At 38.4% G+C, this 15,256-nt stretch overlaps 1 protein-coding gene across 1 annotated transcript; it reads right to left on the bottom strand.

Annotated features, from left to right (window-relative positions):
- Positions 1-6,688: 6,688 nt before the first annotated feature.
- Positions 6,689-14,870, bottom strand: LOC148026582 (fumarylacetoacetase). The gene is made up of 14 exons (XM_087691027.1): positions 14,466-14,870; positions 13,416-13,494; positions 10,259-10,317; positions 10,042-10,163; positions 9,833-9,907; positions 9,635-9,719; positions 9,406-9,505; positions 9,265-9,324; positions 9,105-9,175; positions 8,899-8,961; positions 8,742-8,806; positions 8,442-8,538; positions 7,075-7,203; positions 6,689-6,984 (listed from the first exon to the last, which is right to left on the bottom strand). The coding sequence occupies exons 1-14, from the start codon at positions 14,700-14,702 to the stop codon at positions 6,925-6,927; spliced, it is 1,302 nt and encodes a 433-aa protein (XP_087547153.1). The 5' UTR covers positions 14,703-14,870; the 3' UTR covers positions 6,689-6,924.
- Positions 14,871-15,256: the final 386 nt, after the last annotated feature.

Genomic DNA, 15,256 nt, shown 5'->3' with positions numbered 1-15,256 from the left:
ATATTTATGAGGTAAGACTTTGCTTGTCATAAAAATTGCATATCTTTTCCTATAACTACCAAGCATTATCCTCAAGTGCCACAACATTGAAAAAAAAATGTATTGACAATGACAATGTAAGAGTGGATTTACATATCTCATCCCAAATATCTTGATCAATGCCTTCAGGTTTTAGACTCTTGGTTTTCAAAGGCCTAACCTACTTCTTTTGAACAAGTACCTACCATATCCGCATCTTTCAATAGGTGAAATTTATACCATCAAGCTTTTCAATATTAAAAATAGCAATATCATTTGAAGAACCAACCATAATGATAGTATATCAATGTAAAATTGAAGAGAATAGACTATTGCATATGACTACAAATCGGCCTCCAAAACTCTATCTCAAAACAAGGGCAAAATAGGAGGGAATATCAAAATATAGAGTTGTGTAACAACTACAAGTGATAGATAGATTGTTAAAATACAATGTTTGCTCTCCAAAACAATGATGAAAACTATAATTATAGCAATATTGAAATAAAGACAACAATATATGTCAATCCAACTATGGTCAAATCGCCACCAAGAATGCAAGCTACTAATGTTAGGGATATCCGAGTAGCAACCGAGATATAAAGAATGCAACTAGTAGTGGCCAAGCATAGACCATTCGTCCAAAGACTATCATGAAATCAAAGTGTCAGTAAACCATACATCCAATAAGCATATCCACTACTAATAAAGATAAGTGCCAGTATCCAAAGCATATGGAATCAAATCAATCTACAAGCGGAGGTAACTGCATCCAATAGCATACAAGAGAGCATATGCATAAACCTAAACTCCAATTGTTTCAAAGAACCATGCTCTGCCAAGTAAGTACAAGCATATTTCACATGAAGTAAATCCAAAATGTAATGTGAGCAAGCAAAGCTCAAGGTATATACATCAAAGCATCTGAGAAGCCCAATACATCACAAATACATCATGGAGAGCAGAAGTGTCCAAATGAGGCTTCAATACCCGTAAAGTGAGTAAGCACATAAGCTCAAAGCAATTGACCAAAGCCCAAGTACATCAGATGTAGCTCAAATCCAAGTGTAAAAGCATGTCATAACTATATCTAGGCTCATACGTCAATGCTAAACATCACCATAAGCATGTAGCATACCAAAAATATAATGCATCCTCAATATGCATTCAAAGCATAAAACTCATATATCTACAAAAACTGAGCTAATCAAGCACTAAAAAATCCAACTAACATCCAAAAGCATAATCTCCAAACCATAAAACATGCTTTAAAATTCAGCATGTTGTCCAAACCAAAACTGTTCTATTCTATGTAAAATAGAAAACTAAAAACTATATAAAATCAACTCTATAAGTATTTAGATTTGTAGCTCTCATTACGCTCTTCATTTCTAGCAATAAAACTCCTGAATCCAATACTAAATGTGAAAGTTATAACCAAAAAACGAAAGTGCTATCAAGCTGCCATAGTTATCCTCCACAACTTCTAATGCATACTCTATATCCACTCAAAATGGACAGAATGGCTGCTTCTTAGATCAAGCACTCAATAAGGCTCAACTAAGTCTTGGGAAGCTTCTCGACAAGCCGAGAGCGAGAGAATGAAAGACTTAATGTATACCTCAAGAGAAAGAAACAATGGTTGCTATATGAAACTTTGAGATGAAGCTTTGAATCTGAGTTGAAGCAAAGGATGAAGAAGCTCCTTGAATGCCCACTCTCATACCAGTTGAAAGGTAGAGCCTAGGTGGAAGCACATAAGCAAAAGTAAGAGCTATGGTGGATAGAGCAAGAGACCAAAAGAGAGAGACACCATATGTGGGAAGTTCAACAATCATAATGTGTGACTGATCTTTCGTTATTCAATAGTCACTAAAAGAATAAAGTGATAGTAATAAGCACCTGTTACGTGTAGTGTATATATATGTGGTCACAGTGTGTGAAGTAAATACAGGGTGGCATAGGCACATGTGCATTTATCCCCAATATGCATCAACCTTGGCTCTCCTCACACTACATATACAAAGAACTGAGATTGCAAGATTCTCATTATACTCTGAGTTGGGCCATCAAACTCACCATCTACATGTGAATAGCTTGTAAACCAAGTGACTCAATCTCTTTTTATTTTTCCTTTTGTGACACATGGACTCTTTTGGTCCACTCAATTTCTATGAATGTAAACCCACATTTTTTACAATCATCTTTCCATTTACTCATATGCATCGGTTTGTTTCTCAATAGTATAGCAACTACTTATCTCATCAAATACTACATCTCTACTTATCTCTACCTTGCATATAATCAAATTATTACGCATATAAATTGTCTCTAAATTTCATACTATTTTATAGAATTATTGAATTTATTTGAGAGGTACTCTCTTCATTTGACCTTACACACTTAATCTATGCACTTATTTGTTTCTCAATCACATATTCAAAATCTTGAAAGAGAGAGAGTGCCTTACTTTTCTTCTTCATGAAGTGCATCCATAGCTTCCCTCTATGATCATCAACAAATGTTGCATAATACTTGCATCTAACCATTGATACAATATTTGTGTAGGACCCCACATATCTAAATATACAAGATCAAGCAAATGCATGCTTATATGTTTATTGTATAAAAATGCATGCATTGTCAAATTTTCAAATTGATATGCTTCATAGACTTTCTACATATTAGCCACTTTGAACTTTAGGCAAGCATATCACAATTTCATGTGATTGCATAGTGTTCAATCATTGTACATTTACATTGGCAATACATTTATGCCAAATGTCACTATCATCCACAACCCTTGCATCTTATCTAAACATAGTAATCCTTAACACATTTAAATTCAAGGTAAATATTATTTCCACATGCTCACCTTTTGCAACCAACTTACATCCATTCTTGAAAACTTCTACAAAGCAATCATTTTGATTGAACTTTACTTACAGTCTTTATTTAATCATTTGCTAATAAAAATCAAATTATTTGTAATGTTAAGTATATGTAACACATCAACATACACTTAGCTTTTCCATCCTCCATCGATAATGGGATACTCCCAATATATCAATAGGATGCACCTTATTGTCACTTGTTTCCACAAAACTAAACATTTCAAGATTTTTCATTCTCTAAACCATTCTCTGAGAGATATCATATGGTTAGAGACACCCGAATCTACATAGCATACATCATCACTCATTGTTGATACATTTGCATTCACTGCATTTATCATGTGCTACATGATAAGTAACTTCTCATTATCAACTTGATTACTAGTAGATGTATAATTGCTATGCGATCTTCTCACATTTCTATTATTTCCACCACTTTTCTTTTCTGGACTATTATATACAATATGACATTTTTGGACAATTGTAACTTTATTAATTATTGTAACATGTGTTCTCTCTGCCACATCCTCTATGGCTCCCCCTACCTTAAGTTTGGCCTCTACCACTTGCAAGTAAATGCTCTTGTGAGTCATGAGATTTCCCTTGATTTTTTTCAAAATGGCCACCATCATGGCCTCTACTACTATGACCTCTTCCTCTACTTATATCATAATAGAGCACATATTCCAAACTATTATTTCTTTGTGATAAGGATGCAACAAGACCCAAGCTTTTCCCTTCTAATATCAACATAGACATTAGATATGCAAAATCAAGGATAATGTCTCTTATATTGATGGAGATTCAAAACTACTTATACTCCTCACCAAACCATCCTAACATGTAACCACTATATCATCATCAATGTGCACTTTAATGGATCCAAGAGTTTCATTCTCTTAATCTTCAATGCATAATTATTGATAGATTGATTGCTATGTTTGACATTATTTAACTCAAATTTCAACTATAACTTCTTAACTTTTGTATGTGTATCAAGCAACTTAACTAGATTATTCCATGCTTTTTCAAGTCAATTTGCATTCTAGATATGCCCAATTGATGCAAAGAAAATATTTAACTTTTCAAGCACCCTTGTTTCATTCCTTAAATACCATGGCTTGCTTAAGTATGGTATTTTTCTCCTAGAACTTTGGAATCTCAACATTCTCTCCTGCAAGGTAGTACCAATAAACTTTACCCATATGGAAATGGATCAATCTGCACTTCTCATTAACAATCTAATTAAACTCCTCAAACATTGAATAGTTAAATCCAAAAAATTGCTATTATCAATAACATGCTAATTTGGATAAATTATCACATGTACTAATCTTAATACATCAACACGTTGAGCAATACTTGTAATGTGTGAAATTCTACAAATACTATCTACCACCATAGCCAATAACTGCAGCCTATTTATAAAATGACAAGATTTGAAAAGTTCTCAAACCTTACCAGATTAGTATACAAACTACTTCAAACTCCAAAAAGGCCAAAACATGCACGAAACGTAAATCCAACCACACAAGCTTGTGCTTTTCAAAGACAACAAAGCCTTCCTCATCTTTTAACTATGATGCTTGTCATTTTCAATTGCAAGGATTACGTCTCTTTTTTTTTCAATCCTTTAATAGCTAAAAGAACTTTGGATAAGAGGACTCAATATGCATAATGTCCCATGAATGATCTTAGAAGCTAAAATTCAATCAACCTTTTTGGCCTTAATGAATCATTATCTTTAGTCTTTTGCAATGACTATAGAGGAAGCTTGCTTCCAAACTAACTAAAATTGGAAATAACCTTGTGACAATATATGCTACCTTTAAGTTGTAATTGGCTCTAGACTATGCACGTAAGACCTCTCCATGCTTCAACAGAGGTGATTACTTTACCCATCTTCATTGCCTATTTTTATGTGTGTGTTTGGGGAGGAGATGGCTTGCATGACATCAATACAAAATCTCCCCAAGAATAACATCTTTCAAAGTAACTCATGAAGTTTGGCTCCTTACCGCATAATTTTGAAGCAATGGTTGTGTCGTGAAAGTTTTGATGCCATGTCCCAATAGCCTAATCACTTCAACCAAATCAAAGCTTATGTTTAATCATTTTTGTAAGGCTTGTTCAACCTCTATCGTGCCTCCAATACCATGCAACCTATCAAAGGGATAATCAATCATATTCTTGTCCCTATGATCCATGCCCAACAAGCCATCCTTGCATGTTTGATTAGGTGCTTAGACTAGCAAGACTATTATTTGTTACTCATCCACAACTATGCTAATTGCCAACACATTGCATTATTATCATTGCAATAAAGAAAGAGTGCAAGAAACTTTATATGCAATTAGGGTACCTCGTTTTTCTCTACCCTAATTATCTTTGTAGCCTAAATCATACTTGTTGATTTCTATCTTTCCACCAACTTGACTTGCTACAAACACAAAAACATCAAGCTTGCTTTCTTTGGTCTCTCCTCAAAGCAAAGACTATGTACATTACATCTAACCATCCTATCCATAGGAGTGCAATGCATAGGTATTAGTATTCAAATCTCCCAAGGGCGTATAAAGGTTAGTGAAATATGAACACTTTTGGCAAACTTCTTGAAGGAGGATTAGGTTGTTTCTTTGTTGGGAAATGGAGTTTAAATCAGCCCACATGAAAGTAAAATGACTGAATCCCTATATAAATGCTACAATGATTCGAAAGTAAAGAGTAGCAAATCTGAAGTTGTTGATCCTTACCTAGGAAGTACAAAGATTACAATGACAATTTAAGACCATACTTTTTTTTAAATCATTAAGTTACCAAATAAAAGCATAACAATACCAAAAACCACTATTCTTAATTGTTGTTTAAGAATTGAAATAGTGTGATGGGTTTTTTCAAGGTTGTGCTAAGCTTTTGTCTAGGCCTTTCAAACCATCAAAGAACAACAAAGTGAAGGGCGAAAAAGACACCAAGATGGCATAGTAATTTCAATAAACAATACTTGGCATGATATTTAATCAATAGCAAGTGAAGCACCTTAACATTAGGCAATACTAACAACTATCATTCAAGCTCTAGCATGAGAAATAACGAGTTCAATGACCACACTCTATGCAGAGACAAAATCATCTAGTAAAGATGCCGATGAGGTTAGCTTTAATGCCTCAATCAGTTTCAAGAGCTCACATGGTATTTACTTCTTGGATGCCCTCTCACACAATTCAAGTCCATTTATTACTTGGTGGAGGCCTTGTCTTGTACAATTGAACTCCATCAGCATGTCTTTCACTTTATACAAGGTAGTTGCCCACATGCCCAATATTTATGCCCTACATTCTCTTCAGATTGGTTTACACATACTGTCAAACAATTAAAGTTATGAAGTTTCTAAACATGTCTTCCCGGTTAAAGAACACAGCAGCTAACATGTCATGCTTCCTCAAGAAACAATAGTTTTACCTTTGTGGTTACGCATGTAGGCATACAATAAGAGGAAAAGGCATTAACTGAAAACTTAGGCATGCGTTTAGAAATAGACTTTGCTTATAAAGCCACCAAGGCATGCTGGTTTATCTAGCTCTTGCCAATGACGTTGGTCCTGCAGATAAATTATTAAGGTGTTGTCATCACTATGTGCACAGTTAAGTTGTTGCACACTATTGGGTACAAACTGTGATAATCTTAACATGTACCCTGTTAAAGCAGTGCAAAGATTTTGTACTGACAAAAGCTGTGCATATTCAATGGTCATCATCATCATCACTAAGTCGAATTGCTGCATACAAATGCATCAAATTTGTGTAGATTAGATTGGACTGACCTTTCCCATGCGTACAAGCTCTTAAAAGATTCCAAAATGTGGGGTTTCACCTCTTTTAAGCTCTGCTTTTGTATTGCCCAGTGCATATCTTTAGAATGTGACAAGAAGGTACAAAATTGCAAAGACTGGATGGTATTTGCTGTAAGGATGATCAGTGGTATGCGCGTGCGTATGAGCGCACATGTACAAGATTCAATTAGCAGGTAGTACTTTTCCGGAGCATGTGCCAAAGCCCACCATGAAGCCATTGCCCTAGGTCAATCAGTCTAACATGTAAATGTTTCTGAATTTTATTAAACCCTAGAGAGAAGAACATAAAAGATTAATAAAGACAAGCCTGACCTTACAACAGGCTGAGAAAATGACTTCATCCCCATCTTCCAGAAACTTCCGCATTCCCCCATTTTCAAGAATCACATCCTCAGTACCATTCCATGAGTGTTCAAGCAAGCATCCTAAACTGCTTTTCTCCTGAGACATGGAAGGAAAACCACATACATCTTTTCTATCAGGATGATTGCTGAATTCAGGCCATCTGTCTTTGCTTCTATGTGTGCAGTGTGTGTGTGTGTGTGTGTGCGTGTGTGTGTGCGTGTGTGTGTGTGTGTGAAAGAGCTCATGTTTCATATGTTGCCACTGAAATCCTGTGTGGATGTCTCTTAGCTGGGTATTATATTTCATGTCAGCATGTTGGTGGCAAAAGCAGATGTGCCACCTGTGGCTTCAACATTTGTGCAAGAGGCCTTTCAGTGCATGTGCCTGCACCCATGCTTTGTATGACCTTCAAAATTTTGCTTGATTTTAATTCCTATTCCAAATCTTTTTTAGTTTTCTTTCTTTTTTTGTGATTTTGTGCATACACTTACCAGTATGCTACTGAGATCCTAGCCTGCCAACCCAGGTTCAATTCTCACTTTTTATTCTACGGGACCATGCAGGAATGTAGGTGTTGAAGTCTAGACCTGGTCAACATGCATTCATCCTAGCAACTAGGCTACACCCATTTGATTACCCAGTTGGTCATCTTTCTCTGCATTTCCAGGGGCAGTCTCCCTAGCATTTCCAATATCAACACCCAGTCTGTTTCTCCAGCATTTCACACTATATCCCCCTTACATAAAGTGTCTGTTCATGTGCACAAGCTTTAGAGCTTTTTCTAATCTCTCTCATCGCCTCCCCCATGGTGCAAAGGGCTGCCAGCACCTAGGGGTGATGGTAAGACTTCAAGCTCTGCCCTAACAGTGGGATCTACCCAAAGACTTTCTCAATGGCCTTAGCAACATGACCCAAGCCAACCCAGGAGCAGAGCCCGAGAAAAGGGGGCAAATGGGCAGTTTATCAAGGCAGCAAAGCCATCGCAGAGGAGTTCAGAAAGTCTATGCACTGAGTTGTTATAGGGTCATGATTTATTTAGTAACTTTTATAGCTTTAGCAGTTGGTTTTTCCTTTATATCAACAGTACCCATAAGTGAATTGTAACTAAAACATTGATGTGTGTCTCTTTGTCCTACATGCCTTTGAGGCATCTTAAAGGACATCTCTCTCTCTCTCCCCCCCAAACCCACAAACATATCCTTCACATACTGTTTCATAATGACTTTGAAATTTCCATAAAGAGATATTTAGGACCTGAGACTATTTTTTCTGAATTGAAAGAGAAACAAAAATTCACAACACACAATGAGGACTGATAAATTGTCAATACTTACAGGACCACTGATAGTTCCACTCGCCAATAAATCACCTGGTCTCAAGTTACAACCATTTATTGTGTGATGAGCCAACTGCTGGGCAACAGTCCAGTATCTGCACCAATCAATGGAGAATCACCTCTCTCTCTCTCTCTCTCTCTCTCTCTCTCTCTCTCTCTGTGCCCAACACACACACACACACATTATGACCAACCAAGGGCTCAACCCTCAGTCATTTCACATGGAACTTCATCCAAAATGTGCAAAGGATTTCAGGCGAAACAGAAACATATTGCAATACTAACATTGGCCACTTACAAGTACTTGAAGTTGCTTCGGGCTACAACTGAGGCAACTTTATCCACTTCAGGTTTGATTGCAATCTTTTGCAGGACAAAGAGGATGTGTTTTAAATAACATCATAGCCTCAAGATAATAATCTTTAGCATTAACACAAAACCGTATTCATAACCACCTCAATAGGGATGTCATAAGTAAAGCGGTCTGCTTCTTTAAGGTAAGGCAAGGAAGGAGGATCCTGTTCAAATGTAACAGTGTGGTGAGAACACTTGGAATTAAAGCACCCAACAGAGCTTTTAGACACTTCTTACTGTTGAATTACAAGAGTGGTCAGAACACTTGGAATAAAAGCAGACACCAGAATTGTTAAAATCTTATAACCTGCTCCACTGCTTTACATTTGAAGGGCTCCAGTGCTTCCAAAGTAATAATCCAAGGCGAGATGGTTGTTGCTGAATAGTTCCAATTCAACCTGCACATCAGTTTCACCACAGAGAATGCAAGCAACATTCAAAAGTATAAAGCAAATAGATGTTCTCACCAAAACTTTTCCCCAGAAATGGTCCCAGAGGTTGAGATTCCCAAAACTGTATGTCCCTGGCTGTAGGCTTCTCGATTTAGTAAGTGAATAACATCAAAAAGTACAGAAGATTGGGTTTTACTAACTTGTCAGAATTCTCACCACTCCAATCATTCATAAGAACAAAGCCAAAAATGTGGTCATACGCATTTTCCACTGCAACAGGATGTCCAAGTTTGTTTCCTGGACCTACAAAGAAGGCCTACACACGCAACATAGCCTTAGACAGACTAATCTTTCTGCATTACAATACTACAACAGCCTTTTCCAGTAGTAGTCCTCCCATTTAGAAAAACACAGGAGATGAAGATGGTATCAAGTTATGGCTCACCATTTCTAGCTCATAGTCTAGGCGCAATGAAGGCCCAAAGAAGGGTGAAGATTTTCCATCAGCTGATGGTGGAAATGACTGTCCTCTGTGTAGATGTACGGGATGTTAATACATGACCAAAATATGTGGCTTCATGAAAGAACTTCAGTACAATATCCATGCAAGGTGGACTAGTGTTGTTTAGAGGATACAAATTACTTTGGTCTAACGACATCTGTTCCTGAAATCACAACTGAGGACGCTCTTCCATGGTAAGCTATAGGCAAATGCAGCCTGCAAGCATTACATTTCATCATGTACTGAACTCAGATAACCACACATAAAATACTTGATAAGCAAGTAGTGAACTGAAAATCTCTTCATTCTTTAAAAAAACAAAGATATATATAGCAAGTTGTAGGCTCAACCAGTTAGGTGGAACTCCGCTCTCTCCACGAAATATTTTACTACAGTTCCTTGTATGATATTCTGAAGAAAAGAAGTCAGTATAATCGCCTATGTTTGCAGGTAACTCCATTTGAACTTCATTCTGCTCATAGCAAAACAGCAAAGACTCTCAAATCAATAAATATGTTTCGAAATGTTTCATATTACTACAGATTTGTCCAACCCTCAAACTATTACCATAGGGATCAATGCCTTTTCCCTTAAGGCCAAATCATCACGTAGAAGAGGCATTTCACCTGAGAACAAAAGCCACTTACAGTAATCAAGCTACAGGTTTTATACACATTAGATGAAAGAAAATGTTAGAAACATTGTTCATTAATCTTAATCTACCCCCATGAAAACAAACAACTGTAGTCATACCATATTGGTGAATTTGTGACTGAAAAAAAATAGGGCCTAGGCTCCCTCTATGAGCTTAAGAAGGGTTTAATGTGAATCCTCCAAGGTTTCTATAAGCTACCCATAAGTCATTCAAAAGCAAAAGCAAGTGAGCCTAGTAGCTATGCGGACACCATTACTGTTGTTGGAATATTGATAATAAACTTCTGCATGTGCCATGTGCAACGCACATGAACAAGGACTGTGGATGAAAGGTGAACCAAGTAAAGAGGCAGAAAAAGGAACAAGATCCCCAGGATATGGACAACAGATGGACAGAAAGTCACATGCATCACATGAGAGGTGAAGTAAGAAGGAGCACACAATCTAGTGGGCCTATGAAGACAAAGGGTAAACTCAAGAAGACAAGGTCACATTGCAATACAAGGCCAACGATATAGATTCACATATTGAACCATGAATTTCCAAAAGAAATATGCCATTCTAAATTGCAGTCTTGCAAACTCACGTGAAGTCCCCCTCTTAAGGGTCATCCAAATGGCCTAGACCCATATGATGGGCAACAATTTGGGTATTTACCCAAAACTACTTGTTAGGAAAAATAAACATTTGGTTGCTTCAAGACAAGACAAGAATTAATCATCAGAAATCAAGCAGTTGAACATTTATACACACAACCTTTCTGTCACTGTAACCACATTACAAATCCCCATGGTTATGCTTAAGCACCTTTGCTTCTATCCTCCAGGAGTTGCACTATGATCAATAGCCTTCCAGTTGATAGTGTTCAATGACCAGCTAAATCACTATTTACTGTCTTGAGAAATCTACTCGCAACTGTCACAGTGCCCTTGATCTGCTTATTGTGTGTAGAAACATTGAAGGAACCCGTCCCATCAATGGATTGATGGTATGTAGTATCCACAAATCAATTTTCATATCACGTGACTAGATGTCTCAAGGTACAGGCAAACTTGACCAGAAAGCTATATTTGTAGGCCATGCCAACAACTATGCATAGTATCCAATTTAGTCATGTCAACTAGGAAAGCCAAACACCCTGTTTTAGAACACCACACTGTATCATGTCAAGCTAACAAGAATGTATCAAGCCACCATGTCATGAGGCAACCACGCAAGTAAAAGTAAGAGACCCAATGTGTTAAATAATTCACAAGCATCAAGTAAGAGTCGAAGTAAGAGACCCAATGATAAAATGACACCCAAAGAGGGAGCACTGTATTGTATCCAATGTAGTCATGCCAAATGTGAAACCCATGTTTTAGAACATCACATTGTATCATTCCGAGCTAACAGGAATGTATTGAGCCATGATGCCATGAGGCAAACCATGCAAGCCAACATAAGGGATACACTAGCCTTACGAGGCTAAAACCTTCCTAACATAAATCAGTTGTGTCCACGTCGATGCCAAAAAAGTATGGCTGCAAGTATGAGAGGCACCCAATATAATGAAAATCAAGCACACTGAGCATCTGTCTTTTGTCCACCTTTCATGCTATAAGAGGCTAAAACCTTCCTAAAATAAATCAGTTGTGTCCAAGTCAATGTCAAGAAAGTATGGCTGCAAGAAACAACAAAACAGAGTTGGAAAGTTTGATTAAAGCACGAAGTGACTCCAAGAGTCGAAACAAGAGACCCCATGCTAAAATGACTCCCAAGGAGCGAACACTCTGATTAACTGTGAATAAAAATAAAATTAAACTGTGAAAAGCTAAAAGGCGAAGCAAGTAACATGCCAAACCAGGAAAAAGACAAGACATGGAGGGAAATACGAAGGGAAGACAATCACACGGGTATATAAAGGTGATGGGGAAGTTTAGAAGCTTAGGGTGAGGCAGCTGCTGGCCACATTGAACGTACGTAAGGGGAGGCTTTGGAACAACACGGTGTACAGTTGCCTATTTGAGAGGCACCCAATTCAATGAAATGAAGCACACTGAGCATGTGTCTTGTGTCCACTTTTCATACTATACACACAAAATCTCCCCTTTAATCACGTCACTAATCACCATGATTGTGCTTGAGCACCTTTGCTTTTGTCCTCCATTGTTGCATTGTAATGCATTGCTCTTGGCCAACCTTCAATTATAGTTGTAGTCTTCTGTAATGTCACCAAGAGTCAGATAGAGCCTCAGATGTTTTACCAAAGTCTACTAATGATTCATAACACAGAAGCTATTTCATTGGATGCATCAATTTCGAAGCACAGAACTTGAAAGCCCAATCCACCAGCCCACCCCACAAGTTTGCATATATGATGTGAATGAGGAATCCTCTTCTTCAAATCACCACGAGGGTCCCTATCATGGGCTTCATTTATCTCTTATCCCTATTAGAGGTTCCTTTATCTTCTTATCCCCTGGGTAGTAGTCAAAGATAATGGTTGTCCACATCACCGTCCACTACTGGCCTTGGTCAAGACATTTCCTTGAAAGTAAAGTAATTATGTGCTGGGCTTCCAAAAATTCACTTCACAGGAAAGTTTCTCCTCTGTCTCTATCTTAAAAAGTATTCTCTACTGAAAGACCTTTGCATTATGATAGGAAGGTCACTGGCCTGTTTGGGAAGAATGATATTGTCCCTGACTCTTGGTACCAGTCAACCCTGATGAAAGACACTTTAGTTGTTTAATGCAATGTTGGGTCATTGTGGCAAGAGGCCTTGGATAAAATCCCTCCACTTACACAATCATTTACTACATAGCAAATGACTGAACACAGGGAACAAGACACTGATTGGCTATAAAGAACGTAAGAACCTATTCCAAATACTGCTTAAAATAGAACCCTTACATATCACCAACCATAAACTGAAAGCATCCAATACTCAAAAACAAATATTCTTTCTCCACACAAAAGAGAACTCTACATAAAGACATCTCAAGGTTGATAGTAGAGGAAATTATCATTTTGGACAAACAATGCACCTTTCCATTGCAATAAAAACAAATATTGGATCTTCAGCATACCTGATAAAAGCTTCTGCACCACAGTTCTTGCCTCTTTCCATGCTGGTCTCCCCATAGCCATAAAATCATTTAAGGTTGGCTGGAGCAAAAGGCACCACATTACTTTTTTTCCGACAACACAAAGGCCAATTCCATGAAACAAAATAGATGAAACTTCCTCTCCATGTTACAAGCAAGCAAAAAAAAAGAAAAAGCACAGTCGAAAAAGGAACAAGAGAGTCTCATTCCTGTGACTCCGCTCAATAGTCTTTAGTGCATCTGGCAATTTTTTCAATTTGAAAGAGGTCATGTACCAGCTTCACTACACATCCAACAATGCCATGGGACTGACTCATGCTGGCAAGAGCAGTTGTCAAACAACAAAAATTTTCATCACCTTGATTACCGACATAATCAACTAAACTAGAGATGTACACTATATTTGGAATGGTCTGCAAATAATGGCCAAAATATTAATCCAGCTCTATATCAATAAATTGATCACTAAGATCACCGACGAAAACTAGAAAAATACAATATCTCTGGAATGGTCAGGATATGTCGATTGATATTTGTCTGCAAAATTCAACAATGACAGAATGTGTTGGGTCTTGACCGTGGTGCCAGCGACTCAATTCGGCCTCTATTGGTTCAAATTTGTATATGGGATATGTACAAATAAGAGATCTCAAGGTACCAATAGTTTGATGGAGAGTTTACAAGGGATTTAGACGCCTTGTATAATAGCAGTTTTATGGGCACTACATGTAAGGACTGAGGAGGAGGGTCCCAGTGCAATCAAGTTCCATAGTTCAATCGGCTTGCAAGCTATCCTATATGCTACATGCACATGGAAGAACAGACCAGTGCCACCCCCCCCCCCCCCCACACACACACACACTCTCTCTCTCTCTCTCTCTCTCTCGTCTAATATTTCGGGGGAGGTGGGAAGTGCCCACCCTTTTGAGAGAGAGAGAGAGAGTGTGTGTGTGTGTGTGAAAGAATTCGCAGGACAAGGACAAAAATTAGCCTTACAATAGACTCCACGTTGATAAGCTCGAGAATTCCCACCTGAAGAAAGCAGCTGGAGGCGGAGGAGAGCACGGGACCATCAAAGAGGCCAGCAGAGGCAAGGACGCTGAGGTCAAGGATGTGATCGCCAATGGCGACACCGGGGCGGGCAGAGGCAGAGGGGGAGGGGCGGAACACGCCATAAGGCAGGTTGTGGATGGAGAAGGGGGATTCGGGAGGGACGGGGAGGAAGCAGGAGGCATGATGTAAAGGTGGAGCAGCGTCCGCCATAGCCATGGCGCTCTCTCTCTCTCTCTCGCCCTCCCTCTCTCTCGGATAATATTAGACACGCTTCTCTGTGGTGCTGGGTACACAGAGGGATCGAGAGCTCTGAAGGTGCAGCACACTGAAATGAAGTTTGCGGCAGCAGCAGAGACCAGCCGACATTAAAAGCCGGACTATTGCTTGCTTTTTTTCCCCCCTCGGGTTTATCAAAATTTGGCCTTTTCTTTTTTGCACAGTCACGTGGGCCCACCCCACCCGACCCACTAATAGATAGACACGAGACCTTTGATTGTTATTAGCATGCAGCAGTGCGCACGCTTTCCATCTCTCTTCAACCCCACGTGAGGCGTACGCAGCTGATCCATGAAGAATCCTACACTGCAGTTTCTTTTGGGCGCTGTTCACACGCCGGTTTCTTAACTATTAGCTTTGACGCATCATTTTCCCTTTGCCATGCATTCATACAACTAAATATTTCTCACACCAAGAATTACATTGCATAGGATCCCACGGTCTGATTTCTTCTTCTCCATCCACTTCCTTTGCTTTGCATGTCTGCATAAATT

The sequence above is a fragment of the Lygodium microphyllum genome, chromosome 13 (assembly GCF_053477565.2).
Source record: "Lygodium microphyllum isolate KBCC chromosome 13, Lygodium_microphyllum_v1.1.10, whole genome shotgun sequence".
NCBI classification, from domain to species: Eukaryota; Viridiplantae; Streptophyta; class Polypodiopsida; order Schizaeales; family Lygodiaceae; genus Lygodium; species Lygodium microphyllum.
Note: the sequence above shows the minus strand (reverse complement) of the source record. Positions and strands in the feature narration are given on the sequence as shown.